Source organism: Poecilia formosa, unplaced genomic scaffold (assembly GCF_000485575.1).
Source record: "Poecilia formosa unplaced genomic scaffold, Poecilia_formosa-5.1.2 Scaffold54, whole genome shotgun sequence".
NCBI lineage: Eukaryota > Metazoa > Chordata > Actinopteri > Cyprinodontiformes > Poeciliidae > Poecilia > Poecilia formosa.
The window spans coordinates 1,104,422-1,121,952 of record NW_006799993.1 but is presented as its reverse complement, the minus strand read 5'-3'; the positions used below and the strand labels follow the sequence as shown (position 1 = coordinate 1,121,952).

General features: G+C 39.0%; 1 protein-coding gene across 3 annotated transcripts in view; it reads left to right on the top strand.

The window, feature by feature from the left end:
* adck1 (aarF domain containing kinase 1) overlaps nucleotides 1–17,531 on the top strand; it is a 40,216-nt gene that overhangs the window by 4,931 nt on the left and 17,754 nt on the right. For all 3 annotated transcript variants that reach the window (XM_007553078.2, XM_007553077.2, XM_007553076.2), the window contains exon 4: nucleotides 13,906–14,109. In XM_007553078.2, coding sequence (XP_007553140.1) covers nucleotides 13,906–14,109 — 204 coding nt within the window. The remainder of the gene's footprint in view (nucleotides 1–13,905; nucleotides 14,110–17,531) is intronic.

Here is a 17,531-nt window from a genome sequence, read left to right as displayed (position 1 = left end):
GAGCTTAATTGACTTATAATTTATTCAAGGGTTTTATAATGAACTTGTTGAAATTAGGTAATTTTTCCTGCATTTGTTTTGTTTGGACACAGCATTGGCACTGGCTTTAGAGTGGATCTGCAGATTAATCCTTTGATGTTTTAAAAAAAAAAATTCCTCTGAAAAGAAGCTGGAAAACTTGTTGCAGTTTTCCAGCGTTAGATTGAAATTCAGGTGGTAACGTCATAGGAGGGTTTGTGAGCCTGTCAACCGTCGTAAACAAAGCTCGAGCTTGTTCATGTTTTTGTTTATGACATCTGCAAAAAAAAGCTTCCTTTGCATGTTTAGTGTTGAGTGATAGTTACATAGTCTTTCTTTATAGATATCATAATAAACGTGAAGTTGAGTTTTACGCCATTTTTGTTCGGCCCTCCGGCAGAGTTGTCTTGTAGATCTAATTGTTTGTGCATTTCTCCACAGTTACACACTGGACATTATTTACTTAGAAATGTGATCAAAGTCAACCAAGTAAAAAAAAAAAAGATCACTAGGCATAAAATTAGGTGTCCAGTAGATGCACTGCATCTGAAAGTCTTGTAGTTTTGTTCAAAGAAAAAAAAGAAAAAGAAACACGACCTGCGGAATCCCTAATCCTTCATGAAATCATCTACTATAGTCCAGGCAGTCAATATCAAAAAGCAGGTTAAAACCATGTAAATCCTGTGTGTCAGATGAAGTCATTATGTCAGCACCCACTGACTTCTAAAATTATTTTCCTCTTTCTGACTTGTTTGACTGCATGGTTAATGAGCTGCTGTAAGTGCTCCTCCACTTCTTCCTCGTCATCCTGGCTGCATGTTCATCGCTCGGCGATGCAGCCAGCTGCTTTCAGCCTCTCCTGAAGAGCTTGATTCAAAAGCCACTTGAGCAGCCAGTCTCAGAGCCTCATCAAAGGCTTCCCTGCGCAACCCGAGGGGCCATTCACAGCCAATTAGAGAGCATCACAGAACAAGCATGCGAACACTCTGAAGTCTGCCAAATGAGAGCTGGAACATGCCTATAGAATCTCATCAGAGTCTACTGACTAAATGACTTAGTCAAATATAGTTTAAAATCATTCCTAACCCTATTAAAACTTCTTCTGAGATGACAAAAGTTGGATTCAAACACCCTTTGGTTAGTTATTGAAAAGGTCCTCAAAATTGAGTAAGACAAGCCAAGTTTTTTGCATACCATGTTTCAAAGTGTTTTACATGATGATAACATAAACAATTTGCATTGCAGCGACATAAAGAAAAGTTGGACTACGGACTAAAATGTTTCAATTAATATGAATAGAACAGTCAAATGGAGCTGTAAACAAATGGGTTTTTAGTGTTCATTAAAAATAACTCAGCGTTACGGCTGTTTTACATTTACTGAAGGTTTGTTCCAGGTTATTGGAGCATGAAAGCTGAATGCTGCATCTCCATGTTTGGTTCTGATTCTGAGGATGCAGAATAGATTTTGCCCAGAAGATGTGAGTTGTCTGGAAGACTGATTCAACAGCAGCAGATCTTTAATGTTTTCTGGTGGTAAGCTGTCCAGTGATTTATAAACTAGCAAAAGTATGGCTACCGGGAGCCATTAAGGACTTTAGAATTGGGGTGATGTGCTCTTTCAGTGTACTCAATAGATTTTAAATTGTTAAAAAGTCAGGGGTTTGGAAATGCAATTTCAGAGGGTTAACGTTATCCTGCTATGTTCAATCCAAAGCCAATTTGGATAAGTCTTTGGTATCGCTGTCCTGTGAAAAAACCCATTTGTGTTCATATCCTAACTACATAATCTGTCCCTGAATGGATATTGGCCAAAATATTATATTTGGTTTGAATTTTAGCAGTTTTAAGACAAAGAAATTAAATTTATAGGGGCTTGATGAATAATAGAATCACATAAAAAGTCAACCAGCTTTTTTAGAAACACTAGTGTGAATGTAAAATAGCGAAAAGACAAAACTGTAAAAGATTTCAAATTGGGAATGGTTTTTTTCCCGATTGTCTTTTTAGCCACTATTAATAGTCTACTCTAACAACTGAAATAATTTCAATTAGTGTCGCTTATATTTTTGCAAACTTGATATTTTCTTCTTTGAACTTCTCAATGTTGTGCAAAGAATTTTGGTGGGTAAAAGTGTTTTTTTTTTTTTTTTTTAATGCCTTCCAAAGTAAAACATCCCAACTGGTTTAGAACAACAAAAGTGAGCTTAATTTTGTTTTCCTGTTTTATTTCTATTTTATTATTTCTTATTTTGTTTACAGCGGTATCCTCAGGTTGCACTCCTTCCTTTATTCTTTTGTCATTCCACCTGCCCTTCAGCTCTTCATGCCAGTGAGTCAAATCAAAGACAAAACAATCAGACAGATTAAAATGCACATCAGAAGCACCATTAATGTCACAGAGTGCTGTGCGATGGAGATAGGTCTTTATCTCTGCACTGATTATGCAACCCTCTCCTGGTCCTCTTTCACTGTTGTCTCTCTCCTACTCTCTCGCTCTCCAGCTGTACAGGCTTCTATTAGCATCTCATTACAAGTCATGCCAACACATGATTGGGAAATTAAATGTAGCTTACTTAATACAAATGAATAATGCATGACTGACGACTGAGGCCTGCGGGCGAGGTTGGGAGGGGTCGTTCGCCTTGAATATAGAGATTTGAAAATACAGTAATTGAACGGCGCCTTGTTTTAAAGATAAAGCTGCTTGTTAGTTCTCTCTACTGTCCATTTTCAACAGAAGCCATCTAATTGCAAATCAAAACCCTGATGTTGCCTTGTGTTGCTTCTTTACTGCTGGTCCTATTAGCAGAATGTGTTTTGCTAAAAGCTGGATCTTCGTGTGTTTAACCTTCAGCTCCTAAAGCTTTTTATTTCTGATCAGCAACAGCCACGCTTGCTAGAGGATGGGTTCACCATAAACACCACAGCAGAGATTACAACTTCTATCATACTGCAGTAGGTGTTGCTGATTCTGTCTAATCTGTCTACTTTGTTAAATGCCAAGTCCTTCCCAAAGGAATTATATACTTACTGCATGTCTGCAGGGCAACCAAACTACATCCCAATCAGACCATTCCTTCTGGATGCTCTTCTTTTTCTGGCAAGTGAGTGCATACGAGTCATTCAGCAAAATCTTACTCATTGTTGAATTTGCACATCCAGCAAAGCCACAAGCTTTCCCCTGTAGCACACCAAAATATTACCAATTTGCCAATTTTTGACTAAAAGGGGCCTGACTTTCATACTGATCATTTTTCCTTGTTAGTCAGCAGCAGATACTAATTTCAGATGGTGTAATGTGCCCTCGGTGGTTCCTCTTTCATGTTTAACCTCAGATAAATGGTCCCACTCTACGTTGCAGCTGCTCTGCAACTGCAAAACAGGATCTAATGGCTTCATCCTAACAATGTCCCACTTGCAATGTCTAAACCTTTGTCTGAAGCAAATATGAAAGTATGCTTTTTTTATTAATATATTAGTAAGTTCTTGTGACTTTGCATTGCAGGCTACTTATTTAAGAATTTGTCAGAGATGGTATTTCAATTAGTTGAAAAACTGAGTGCAGTCTCGTTGGAGCTTCTTAACATCACATTATGGTTGTCTCTGCTTTATTTCTTTAGACAATCTTTGATTGATTTTAACCGCTAGAAAAAAAACAACAAAAAAAAAAACAAAGGCAGCAAAGGTGGGATTGTACACTTCTTATTATATAATTAGCACAATTTGACTTTGAAATCTTTTGCACCACACCTTGTTGTCAGGTTTGACTGTACCATTTTTCTTATTGCCTTTTAAACGATTCACTCTTGAAACCTTTAGCTTCTCCATCACATTTAGGGTCTGTAGGAATCAGATTTCTGATTAATTTTCTATAAGATCTAAGTTTACCCAACCTCCTCCAAGTGTTTTACTTTTATGTGATGTCTAAATTTCTTCAGATAACTTTGGATGGTAAAATAAATTCTTTAAATTCAATTACTGGCATTGACTAAAAATGTGGATACAATATTTTTTGTTGAAGTTTTTTCCAGGTGAAAGGAATATCCCTCTGGGTTAAACTTACATCTGTAATAATAGTGATTCTTGGTCAAAATAGATTGAAGAATACTGGTACGTCAGATGTTGGAGAAAATATTGTTTTCTTGTTTCCATGATGAACTAGTATGAACTCTAAATGCTGTGATGGCATACAAAGAGAGAGACTTTGGATTAGATTACTGAAACAAACTAAAGGCGTAAGGAGATGAAGATACACTGCAGGTGTTTAAATTCATTTTATCTGATGGAGAGAAAGGCAAAGCACGGAGTGAGATGCGATAAACTGGTGATAGTGACGTCTAATGATCTATTTGCCTCCTCAGCTGCAGGAGGCAGAGCAGCTTCAGGCAAGCAGCCATTTTGAAGGTGGCTTTTCATGGCTGAGATGAAAAGAACAAAAACGCTGATTCACTCGACACATCTGCACAGCATTATGCAGCCTCTGTCTCAGCACCACCCAAAGGTTAAAGATAAAGCGCTGCTTTTTGCCCCCGTTACACTGAATATGTCTGAGGTTGTCACTGTGATATGAAAGAACCACCGAGGGGAAGGAAATCAGAGCCTCGGCTGATGCTGATTAGTGACTTTTCACCAGAGAACAACAAATCACGCTCTGTATCAGCAGCTTTTCTGATACTGAGCTCTACTGTTTTTTTTTTTTGTTTTGTTTTTTTTAATTTTTTTAATATTTTGCATATGTGATTTAGTCTCTTATCCACAAAATACAGACACGATTACAAATTGCTGCAGGGCTCTGCAATCATCCGCACAAGATCATCTAATCAGTGGTGGTTTATATAACCAGTCAGTCCAGATCAGGACTGTTTGTTTGTTTTTTGTTTAACATTATTATATGCAAAATTGCAGTATTAGAAGGCAGAATTTCAGATTTAAGCTGATGTTTATTTTTTAATGTAAATGCATTTGAATACTGAATGGCTGGAAATCAATTAGAAGCACTTGCAGAGAAATCAATAACAATGAAAGAAAGACACAGACCTGGTCCTTGGGAGATCTTTGAATTGGAATGTTTAAACCTCTACCCTTTCTCTTTCATGTAGTTTTCATTTGTTTTAGCATGATGTTCTTTTTCAAGAACTCGTAGTAATGTTTTTCAGTAGTATGTCAAGTCTGAGCATTGGCCATTGTGCCGATAAACAGGTTTAAGAGATGTTTCAATAGTGAGCGCCTTTACTGTATGTTTTATTTGTTAAAATATCAATGCTGTCAGTAATCTTGCTTGTTCCTTTAGTTTGCTTTAGGTTATAAGAAAAGTTGTCCACATTGTGTTGTGCCCCTATTACGGTCTTTATCCCCAGGAATTGGCCAGTGATGTGAGGGGGGGTTTCTGTCTTTTATAGCTTTTGTGACTTAACATTGGTGTTGTGTCATCCATGCTGGGAGGTGCAGTTCTTTCTGTCTGTTAGTAAAATGTAAGTCCAACATTGGGATCTCCAAAAGATGAGAAGCTCGTGGCCTTTTTAGGTTATGCTTAAGCACTTTTTAAATATCAGTTTATGTCAAATTCATCATTAATTAATCTCTGTAATTTTAAAACTCAGAAAGCTTTGCAACCTATACAATTCATTTTCATTATCAATCGATGGGGACAAACCTTGAATCTCTTTCATTCAGTTGGACGATTAAGAGTTTTAGAAAACTAGCAAAGTGAAAACGGTGATGTTTTGGTTGCGGCTTGTGATTAGATTTGCTTTGGTTTGCTGAATGTGACCCCAATTCCATTTCTGATTGGTTGGTATCAGAACCAACCAATCAGTGCAATATGTGCATGTTTTACATGCACATATTGCCATTTTTATAGCACAGATAAGTATTTGTTATCTTTAGTTATTATTAAAATGCTGTGTATATATAAAAAGTAAATTAAAATAAATTTGACTTCACAACATAACCATCTATAATACGTTGACATTGGCTGTCTCTTTGAGAAACTCTTACTCTTTCCGATATGCCATCACAACAGTGCTTCTCCATTGTGTCATTTATAGATGTTAGGAGCATCGGATAAATAAGTACTTTGTATGAAAAGTTCACCAGACGTGCAGTTCTACCAGGTGTTTGTTATCTGCTGCTGCCACTAGTCTGGTGGACCTGTGTGGAGGAGGTGTGAGGAGGGGATTCTCAGTGGGGCGGGATCTCAGCTGGGGACTGAAGCACTAAGGAGGAAATAGGCGTTGTTTTGTAGGAGCAGGGGCTTAGGGACCCCTGAAAGGCTTTCAAGGGAAATTAAAAGATTTCTCAAACAGAGAAATCTTTTTAATACCCAAGCAACACTTTGGTTATGTGTTTAATGAGGAAAAAACATTCTAACATGATTTCAAGCTCAGAAATGTAGATTTTACATAATATCCACCTCCCCTTTAATACACTAAATTGAGAATAATTAAGTTCATGCTGTAAATGATCTAACAAGGTTTTCCGCTTGCCTTATTAAAGTTGTCGTCTCAGTGTAAAGAATCAGAATCACCCAGTCTTCCAATGGTTTGGGCCAGAACTGACTGCCTTTCTGCTTTGGAGCGACCTGTAGGCTGATGCAAACAGTTATCGGCAATGAAATATCAACTAAGGTTAGAAACGGGATCAGGAATGACGCAACGTTAGAAATAAATTAATAAAAAAACATATGAAAATATTTGGTCAGAAATGAGGTGTTTTTTTTTTAAAAATTCTATTGTGAAAATTCTGATGTTGAAAGTTGACATATTGAGATGATTTACTTATTTTTTTGTATTATAGCCATCTCTATTTGTCAATGTAAATTCTCTTGATGCCCACAACTTGTATATGTTTTAGTAGCTGAGGTCCCAGTGCTCACTAGGAGACACATGTGGGACATTGGGATGAAGGAAAAAAAAGAAGTCACGAAAATGTTATTTTTTATTAAATAATGTCAGTTGTAAATTGTTATACTGATGTTGTGCAACTCTTCTTCAGACTGTTTTTTTTTTTTTAAGACTTGGATTTAGCGTTTCGATCCTTTAGTTTAAAGAGAGTGACGTTACAGTGCAAATCTCTTGTGGTGTTGCACTCAGATGTTTCCACCAGCAGATGTCAGCAGTGACTGCATCAGTCAGGACATTATGACGGGGGAAAGGGGCTGTGCTCAGCCCTGATAAGGGTCCACCACCACTCCTGGAGCTCTCGCTCTAGTGAGGGACAAGCTATGTAAATACGGGGTGGGGCCAGATAACTGCTGACCTTGACGTGCTCATGGCAGCAGCTTATCAGCCAAACAAGTCCGAGGCAGGAAAATCCTTGAGGGATGATTGAGAGGAGGGAGCGTTTAACATTTGCTTCCCGACTGCCTGCTGTGGTTACATCATGGCTGACAAGCTGCTCTCCAGCAGTAACAGCGGCGTAAATACTCCATTTCACTGTCGCTGTTTTTTTTTTTGTTTTTTTTCGTTTTTCCTTTTTTTTTTTTCTTTTTTTGTTTTGCTGTGTGCCAACCAGAGAAGACGAGCCCCGCGGCATCTGGCAGGGTGCCGCAGAAATCACACCATGTTGTGTTTTTAAAGGAGTGGCCACTGCACTGCAACATGATGTGCAGGATAATTTAATTAGGCAAATTCCCCACTCCCTTAAACCTGAACACCTCACTGTTGGATTACATATCAAGAAATGTGTTGATGAAGCTGAAATGTTTAAGATCATTAAAAAAATGGTTTGATCAAGTACATTGAGGTGAGATACATTGTTTGGACATGCTTGTTTCCATGGTGACCTAAAAAAGTCACTAAAGTTGGCTATTCTTTAGAGATGTTGTGTTTATAATTTGTCTCTGTCATTGCTGTTTTTAGGTGAAGCCTAGACCAATTTAATCCTGTTTTTTGTTTCTAAGCAATAATTTCTTTTTTGTGTTTGCTTCATGAATGTGTTTAAAGCCAGACAGCCACAGCAGTGATGATCCCTGTTTACTGCTGTGAATAAAAATGAGGAGAAACTGAAGGAGGAGTTAAATCTCAGCCTGATGATTGGGGTTTACAGGAAATTGTTTTAAATGGGTAACAAAACAAGCTGCTGGCTGAGGTTTCGCATTTCAAAAGTTACTGAAATTCGTATGTATATGATTTGTATTCAAAATACCATTTATAAAGGAATCCAGGATGTTGCCTGCAACAAAATAAAAATATAATTCTTACTCTAACTGTAACAAAAAAAGAGGATTCTTACTCTGACCCTCATGATTTAAAGCTTAAAGGTTCTGGTCATCACAGTGATTTAACTCAACAGTAAATGATCAATGATCACAGGTGAAGATTGTTTAACCTTAGTTCAGCAGTGGTGTGAAAATGTTGTTGTGATGGAGCAAATTAAGACAACGGCAATATTCTAAACATAGAACAGCCAATAAGGAAATTATTTAGTTTGTGGAGGCAAATAAATTGAAAACATGTCAGTGCAACTTAGCAAGGGGAAACAAAATAATTGCCTTTGTCTCTTTTATTTGTTTCTGATATCACAGACATGTATTGTCTGAGAGTTGCAACCTTAACAAACTGTTCTCTGGGGAGATTTGCAGAAGCACACGCAGTTCCTGCTCACAACACATTCAACTAATCATAGCGCTCATTTCACAGACATCAAACACAGCTGGAAACAAAAGGTCACTGGACAGATACATTGCAAACGTCTGATAAAACTCTCATATTATTCTCATAAAATCTTTTATAATAAAATCAATTATAGAGATGTCATTCTGCCCAAGAAAGACTGCAAGGCATATCTCACTAAATAAATTACATCCATGGATATTTGCACCATTTCTGAGCACACAAAATTCTGTCCTACATTTAATAAGACAAAACCTTTTCTTTTTCAGGTCAGTTGCTAATATGCTTAAACAGTTTAGGTGGCTCTCTAAACTTCTAATCATTCCCTGCCATTGTGTTAAATGGAGAGACACATTTTCATGTGTGTTAGATCACACAATCATGGAGAAGACTTCTAACTCGACAGATGTTCAGAAGACAGCCATCCACACCACTCTCAATGAGGGTATGCACCAAAATGTCATTGCTGAAGAAGACGGTTCTTCACAGAGTTCCAAGCAAATTAATAGAAAATTGAGTGGAAGGCAGAAGTGCGGTAGGAAAAGATGCACCAACCACGGGGACAACCACAGCCTTGAGAGGATTGTCTAGTAAAATCCATTCCAGACGAGAGACCGCACACAGACAAAATCTTGACATCTGCTACAAATGTGGCATTCCCCTTATCAAGCTTCTCCTGCACCAGAGTCGGTGTCAGAGGTGTCTTACCTGTGATGAGGAGAAAGGAAGTAGACTGTTGTGCAATGGTCTGGAGCCCTGCTTTCAGATGAAAGCAAATTCTGCATTTCATTTGGAAATCAAGGTTCCAGGCTCTGTAGGACTAGTGGAAAGGCATGAAATTTACATTACCTGAAGTTCAGTGTGAGGTTTCCAGTCAGTGATGCTTTGGGATGCCATGTCAACTGTTGGTGTTGGCCGACTGTGTTTTCTGAAGTCCACAGTCAATGCAGCCATCTACCAGAAAATTCTAGAGTAGACGGACTTGAACCTTGCTCACACTGCTAAAGGTGCTGGTTCAATAACCATGGTGTTCCTGTTTTTGATTGTTCATTAAACTGAACTTGAACCCCATGGCGAATCTATGGTGTATTGTCAAAAGGAAGATGAGAGACACCAGAGCCAACAAGACAGATAACCTGAAGCTATCAAAGCAGTCTAGGCTTCCATTGTACCCAAGTACTGACACAAGTCGATTGCCCTTATGCCATGGTACATTGATGCAGTAATTTATAGAAGAGGAGGCCCAACCAAGTATTGAGTGCATAGAAATGTAAACACTTTTCAGAAGCCTGATATTTGTGCTTAAAACATCAATTTTAGTTGGTCTAATGTGATATTCTAATTTTCTAATTTTTGGCTTTTCCGTACCTGTAGCCATAATCATTAAAACTAAAAAATACAAGCGTAAAGCCTTTACCTCTGTGTGACGAAGCTCTATCCTTTGAGAGAACTTAATCTTTAACTTGCCAAGAAGGAGACTTTAAACCTTTAAAGCAAAGCTTATTTTGGTACAAAGGTATGGACCAAAATCCCTGCTAAGATGTGAGCAAGCCTGGTGAAGTGAAAAAGAAACTGCCTCAGTATTTGGTGGACCTAATAATGAGGGTTGAGAGTATAATTTAGTTCCACCAATTCCAAATATTTCTCGTGGTGAGGAAGCATTTGTACTAACCAGTAACGGTGGCTTTCTGGAGTGTATTCTGTATTTGTTGGAAGCTTGGTTGGTTTTTACTGATCCGTAGCGTCCACCGCCTCATGGCAGAGAGTCTTTCTGCCGTTCTTCCAGCACCAGGCACCACCACTCGGGCATGACGATAAAATGCAGAGCATGAAATTAACTGTGCCTGCTGTTAGAAAAATCAGCACCCTCCATCTTTCTGTGCCCTCTCGCTTCTTTGCTTCCCAGACAGTTTCCCCTGAATCCCACATCCTGGCTGTTCTCAGGATATTACGACGAGAAAGCTGCATCATAGCAACACTGCGACGGCTCGGAGACATAACAAACGGCTTTAAAACTTTTTTCGATTTGCCATGTTTCTGGCGGGCTTTGTTAGAATAAATGCATTTTTAATATCATCTGGAGCAGCAGAGCATGTGCATTAACCGCAGGAGGACTCTTTGAGAGTTGCTTTGCCTGGATAATACTTGTAGCCAAGGCCTTATTGACCGTACAGGCTTAAATCTCAGCACAAACACTGCACAGCCTCTCCCCTCCCCAGTGACAGGCGGAGAGATGAGCCCCAGTGAACTGAGTAACGAGCTAATCATGAGCATCCCAGTAATAAATAGGTCTTGTTCATAGTCCACTAATCCCAGTCATTTAGTCGTGGTGAGGCTGCAGAAATCAATTACTGCAGCTGGAGCTTGCTCTCTGCTTTCCAGCTGCACACATGTCCACCCCTCTGACTCTTGAGACAAAGAGTTGCATTCTTAACGTGTTTCCAGATTTATTTGTTATATAGTAAATTCATGTTGTTGTATTTTTGCTCCTTACTTCTGATAATATCAGGTACCTATTTTTTCTATCTAACCTTTAATATTTAGACTAATTTGAGGTTTATTTTATCGTTAAGATGAGTTTAGATCATCGAACACATCGCTGTAGTGAGGATCTGTTTGGAACTGATTTGCCCAGTGTGTTCCGTCTCTTGACTTTACCCTTCAACACTATCAAAGTGCACAAAACAAGGAGGAGGTGGGGTGCACTCCTAGAAAACAATTTGCCATCTGTGCTTAATGGCAGCTGAAGACCATCCACCGTCAGGCTCCACAGGGAGCTGGCCTCGAGGTCCCCATGTTTGAACAGAAACAGAATAAACACACAGACAAAAAAAAAGATCCAGTCTTCTTTAAACTATCACTTTTTATGAATCTGCAGATGAATCAGGAGAAGAGTTAAAACTATTTTTCCTTGGCAGCTGAAGAGCTGAATCCCATGGATACTAATTAATCAAGCAGTTGCAGACTTCCTGCTCTAGAGATTTTTTGTTTATTGCTTATAATCAAAATGATGCTTTGATTTAAAGTATTTGAGGCTTTTAAAGGTACAAGTTTTTGGGGATTTCATTCTTTGTTTTTCATCCTGTGTTTTGCCTCAGCCTTGTATCCATCCCACCATCAGACTCCTGCAGCTGTTTCTTTCCTTCAAATCACCATCTGAGTGCGGAGAATGAGTGTGGAAACACTGTGAGGCATTCTGCACCAACCCGTGTCTCTCACAAATTAACCCTTGTGTCTCAATCGCTAATAGTCCATTTTATTCGATTGCGCATGTGTTGAGGTGGTGGGCGGCGGCGGGTGCCAGCCTATCCCCAAGCAGCGTTCCCCCTCTGGCTTTCAGGGAGCTGCATCGCCATGGTGATGTCATCCTCAAGCCGAGCGCCCGCCTTCATCCAACAAAGCCGACTGATTACTGGAGGAGAGGAGAGAAGAGGAAGAGCAGCGATCGATCTGATGATCGAACCACGAGTCGACGTCACTTTGGGACTGATCAGCTTCCAGGACGCGTTTCCAGTCACAAGCTTTTAAAGTTCGCCCCTTCAAGGCTGCTGATCAGACTGACACGATGATGACATAATCTTCTGTGAACAAGTAATCATGATAACAAGCTGCAAGGTTCATACAGTTTAATTTAATCTCATCTGAATGCAACATTTTCCAGAGCTGCGGTAAAGATTTAACTGAAAGCTCTGCTCACAATATGGTTCCAGAATCAAAAGGCCTTCTGATAGAGGCCCTTATGCAGATTAATGAAGAACAAAGCCCATAGGATTTTTATTTCATTTTTTTTTATCTTAAGTCCATTAAGTGCACTTTTTACTTTACTTTTAAATCTTGATAAATATTTGTATTTGTTTATTTGTTTTGCCATTTTTCCTGTTAAAAATATAAAGTATAAATGCATGTTTAAGTCATTTTTGTTGATGGTAATAGCGGGACAGTTTGTTTATTTCTAATCTAAAACTTAACAAATTCAGTTTATTGTTTTCCCTTGATCAATTTTGCAGTTTTTACAGTTTTTGAGAGCTGACTCTAAGGACATAACAAAAAGGGAGACGCATCACAGTTTATGAAATATTGATTTAACACAAACCTGGAGTAAAATGAAAGTTTCTAACATGAAATGTGAAATCAGTCGTGTATTATTGTAATGGGCAATAATAATATTCTACAAAGCAAAAGCAGGAGCACAGATACAAGTTAGTTAGCAATCAGTATTTAAATGATGGAGGGCCTTACCAGATTGTTGTAAAGGAAAGATGATTAAGTGATTAAGCAGGGTTTGAAACAATTATGTATTTTTCATAAAATGAAGATAAATAAGAACATTTTTCCATCCTTCAGAGTCATTGTAGGAAGTTTTCTGTTCTAATTATCATATTATATTTTAGTCTTTTAAGTTTCTTTAGTTTCAAAACTGAATCATTTACTGCCAAAGTTTGCAATGAGATTTTATTCAGAATATAAAATATAAAACAAATCAAGTGTGCAATCTCTTGCAACCATAAATTCAGAATATTTTTTTTTCTTCTGAAATAAAAATAACTTTCAAAAGATGCATCTGAGATGTATTTGTATTTTTTTTAATGTCTTGAGGTAAAAACTGGTTGAAGTTTTGAATACCTCATTTGCGTCTTTTTAGAAACTTTATTTATTCCAGCCTCTATTGTTGGTGTTGAAGGAGTGGGCCGTACACCCCAGTGTGAAAAGGTGGCGCTGCTGTAGCAAAATGCATTTCTGAGCAGAAAAGGCTCATCTGGTAATCTCTGGTGACTTGTTTCTGTCATTGCGCTGTCATCATCGGCCAGATGACACTGGTGTCAAACGCTCCTGTGGGAGTCAGCTGTGTGTGCGAGTGTGTGGGGTGGGGGTTACCAGGGTTAAGGGGAGCTAATTTCACGCCTTTTTATTTGCACGGGTCTCCGGAGACAAACTCTCTATAAGCATTATCACTTCCAGCTGGTTCAAATGGGACAGACGAAACGAGACCAGCACACAGTCTCTGTGTTTGTCCCTCTTCTGTCTCAGTGTGACGATGCCTTCCAGCTCAAAGCTGGATACATTAAGAAACTATTATCATTTTCCTATTTGTGGAGGAAAATGAAATGGGAAGGTTTTAGACACCATTTTCAACCTTCTTGCTGCAGATTCTCAGATTTCATCCGATCTTGAGCCTTTCATAACTGCTTGCATCTTTTTCAGACCGATTAGAAAATATTATCATGTGCTTTGCACAATAATCTGATTTTATCCTGATACTCCATCTCCTGTAGGTGCATCGACGATCAGCAGAGCGCCTCCGAGACTTGTGTTGCGCCAACCGGGGCACCTTCATCAAAGTAGGCCAACACCTTGGTGCTTTGGACTATCTTCTGCCGGAGGAGTACACCTCCACCCTGAAGGTGCTCCACAGCAGAGCTCCTCAGAGCACCATGGAGGAGATTCAGCAGGTCATCAGAGAAGATCTTGGAAAGGAGGTACATGTGGTTTGACATTAATTGTTCCCACCTCTGCACCGCAGTCGGTTCAGTTTGGATGCAGCGCAAAGTCTGGCGTGATGTGAAGTCCTGCAGCCAATTGACATACAGACCTTTTGATGAAAGCTGTACTAATTAAACAGATTTGAATCCTGAATGATTCAACTCCTATCTGTCACCTAAAGTCTCTGCTCCGAGGGAGACACAACTATTGCAGCGTTTGATCAGAGTTGTCAGACACCTTTAACATTAGCAAAATAATTTGTCACACACAGTTTTTCAGAGCAAATGCAACATATTTGTTGAACTGTACAGCCATCCCAGTGTTTAACTTTTGCTCAATAGCTTTGTATTTGCAAGGTTAGAGAAAGAAAGATGTTTTCGTGAACATTGCATCTGTACTAGTGGTGTATATTGATGTGGAGAAGATGTTGAACATTTTACGGAAATCTTGGATTTTTATGCGGCGTTCAGGAGCCTGTATGCATTGCTGTATACCAATCCAGTTTGTTATTTTATTGTAAAATACGGGAATTTTCTCATTGTGAAAGCAGCTTGGATTTACTGTTTATTGTAGAAACTACAGGTTCAAATACAAATAACAGCAGTTGAAGCAAAGTGAGATTTGCCTTAACAAAAGAGTACAAAGAGCACTTTATTCTCTGTGAAAGGAAAGTATGTCTTTGAGCTCCCAATTTTCCCTTAATGCACTTACATCTGCACTTTTTGGCACGTGAGGCTCCTTCGTGACGAGCTCTGATTTGATGTTAAATCTGCACTTGTCTGCACGTGTGCACTTTGTGGATTGTGGGAAAAGAGAGGGCAAATAAACCAGAACTGGACCAGGCTGACATTGTGTCCTTGTTTGGTTTTATAAGCTGAAAAAGCTGTTACAGCTGTTGGCACAGAGTGCGATGTTTGCTCTCAAACTGGTTGTTATGACAGCCTTTTAGGGCCTGCAGGAGGCCAGGCAATTATTCTGTTATACTCAGATACACAGGTCCTCTGCTAACACACACACTCCCCTCTGCTGTGTGGTAAAGAAGTGGACTTATTGTTCCCATTGTTTAGATGCATTAAATCTGCAGCCTCAGTCAAGTTGCATAAAACCATCAAGTTTGGACTGAACTTGATGGTTCAGTCCAAACCATGTATATTTCACTCAGTTATTTCAATCTTTTCCATTGGATCGGAAGGTATAGGTTCTGCAGGAAAAAAGGTCAGAAGAACACAGCTCAGCCTGCACATGTTGATCATATCTTCACTTTTTAGATTTTTGTTGTTGGATCACTTTTGGTATGAACTTTCACACTGCTGGGTGTTTCAGGAGGACAACTATTCAAGTGGGTTTTGGAATAGATGAAGCAAAACACATTTCACTGCCGAAAGTGGCTACTGTTTCCATCGAAGGGCGTCAGAGTAGAATAGAAATACCCCTTATTGTAGAGTTACATGAGGGCAAAGTTACAACATAAATACTGTGCAGTTATTAAAAATAGCATTCTCATATCCAAGCAAAATTTCTATTTGAGCATAAAACAACAACAGACTATTGCAGTAAGTGACGATAAAAACTGTGCAACAACCAAGATGTGCAGATACCAGAAGAAATTTTATATAAAATGAGAATATAACTGCAAAATAACTACAAATAACTCCAAATACCAGCATGTATGCAAACACTTACTGAGTAAGTTGGAAGCAGTGATGCAGTTACAGACTCTGACAGCTGCTGGGAGGAAGGATCTATGATTTATACCGTTGTGCACCTACGATGCAGCAGTCTGTCACTTCAGCTTCACAAAGCTGGTTTGAATTTTTACATTGACATATGTAAGAACATATATAGTTATTTTTTTTAGATTACAAAGTCATCTGTGTCATTTGGAAAAAAATATCCAGAAGAAACTTTTTTTCCAGACTCAAAACAACGTCATGCTTGATTTTTCAGGGCAGTGCAATCTCCTAAAACAAATACTTTGAGTGAACAGGTTTAAATGGGGAAAAATAAAATTTTAAAACATATTTTTGTTAAACTTGATGGCCTGGTTTATACATGTAAGTTTTATATATTTTCACTTTTATGCAGTTGTTCTCTATGGCGACTGCACTCGCATCCAGTTAAGTAAAAAACAGACTATTTGAGATTTTTATTCTTTTACAGGGCAGGAAGCAGCTCCAACTTGCAGGCTAATTATTAGTACCACTTGATTTTCAAACTGTGTTTACAGCAGTGCACCTGCAGCATCTCCAACATTCACAGGAACTTTTGTAAAGCCTTTAGAGGGGGGGGGGGCACAAATTATAAGTTTTATCTTATATTTTATATCTGTACAGTTATTCAGAGTCGTCCTCTAATGTACAACCAATACATAATATTTTTCTCAGGCGTTTTACAAAAGGTGCTCATTGGGTTTGATTTCTCCTGCTTTCTGCGTGGGGCGTCATTATCCCTGAAAAGGCAATGATACAACTCTTGTATGTGGAAAGCAGGGGGAATGGGATGAATCAGCCCTCCTCCCTCCTGAAGTGGCTGGGAAAGAAGCGACGCTGATGAGCTGTACCAGGCGGCTCCGGAGCTAAAGCGGCCGCCGCTCCAGCATCATTTCCGTTTCACCGCGCATGCTTCTTTTTTACAACAGGGCCTTTTTGTCATGTAGAAGGATTGAGTGGAGCGTAGAGCTGCCGTGCTGTTTCCAGCACCGTTTGTGGCGACATATGCATTCCCACTGTGCGCAGATCTGGCTGCAGCGAATCTGCTGAAAAGCCCGCTCTGCACAATATGTCGTTTTACCAAACTGAGTCCAGGACGAATGTCACACTTAGCTGGTACTAAAGGCGTGACTCGGGAGAACATGATGGCAACATGGCTGTTCAGGTTGGGCAGTGTGGGTGTGGGGACATCTGTGGACGTGGCTCTTTCAGGAAGTGGAATGTCGTTCCCAAGCTGATAAAATCCCAAATGAGCCAAAGAATTTAAACAAAAAAAAAAAAATGAGGGGGCGGATTATTGTGGAGGCACACTGGTCGTGCTGGAAAACCCTGTTTTGCTATCAGTGTTTATAATTGTTTATGTGGTGTTATTTGGATGAGATCGACAAATCAAAGCATTAAGCAAAAAAGCATGATGTATCACAGAGCTGTATTGTAAAACTCAATGCGTTGAGTTGGTGCCAAATCAGGACAAATGAAATCATAGAAAAATAATCCAGTTCACATATACCATCCAGTAATTCAGATCTATCCAGTTAATTCCAATTCAACCTAAATGTAAACTCAAATGTAGATTTAGTAACATGCTGCCCAATTTAATACAGAACGATTCAGAACAGTCTGATTGAACTGATTAATTGCCCATTCTAAACAAGTTCAAGCAGTTTTCTCTGTTACTTCCCAACAATCCATCTTCGCCACTGTTGATG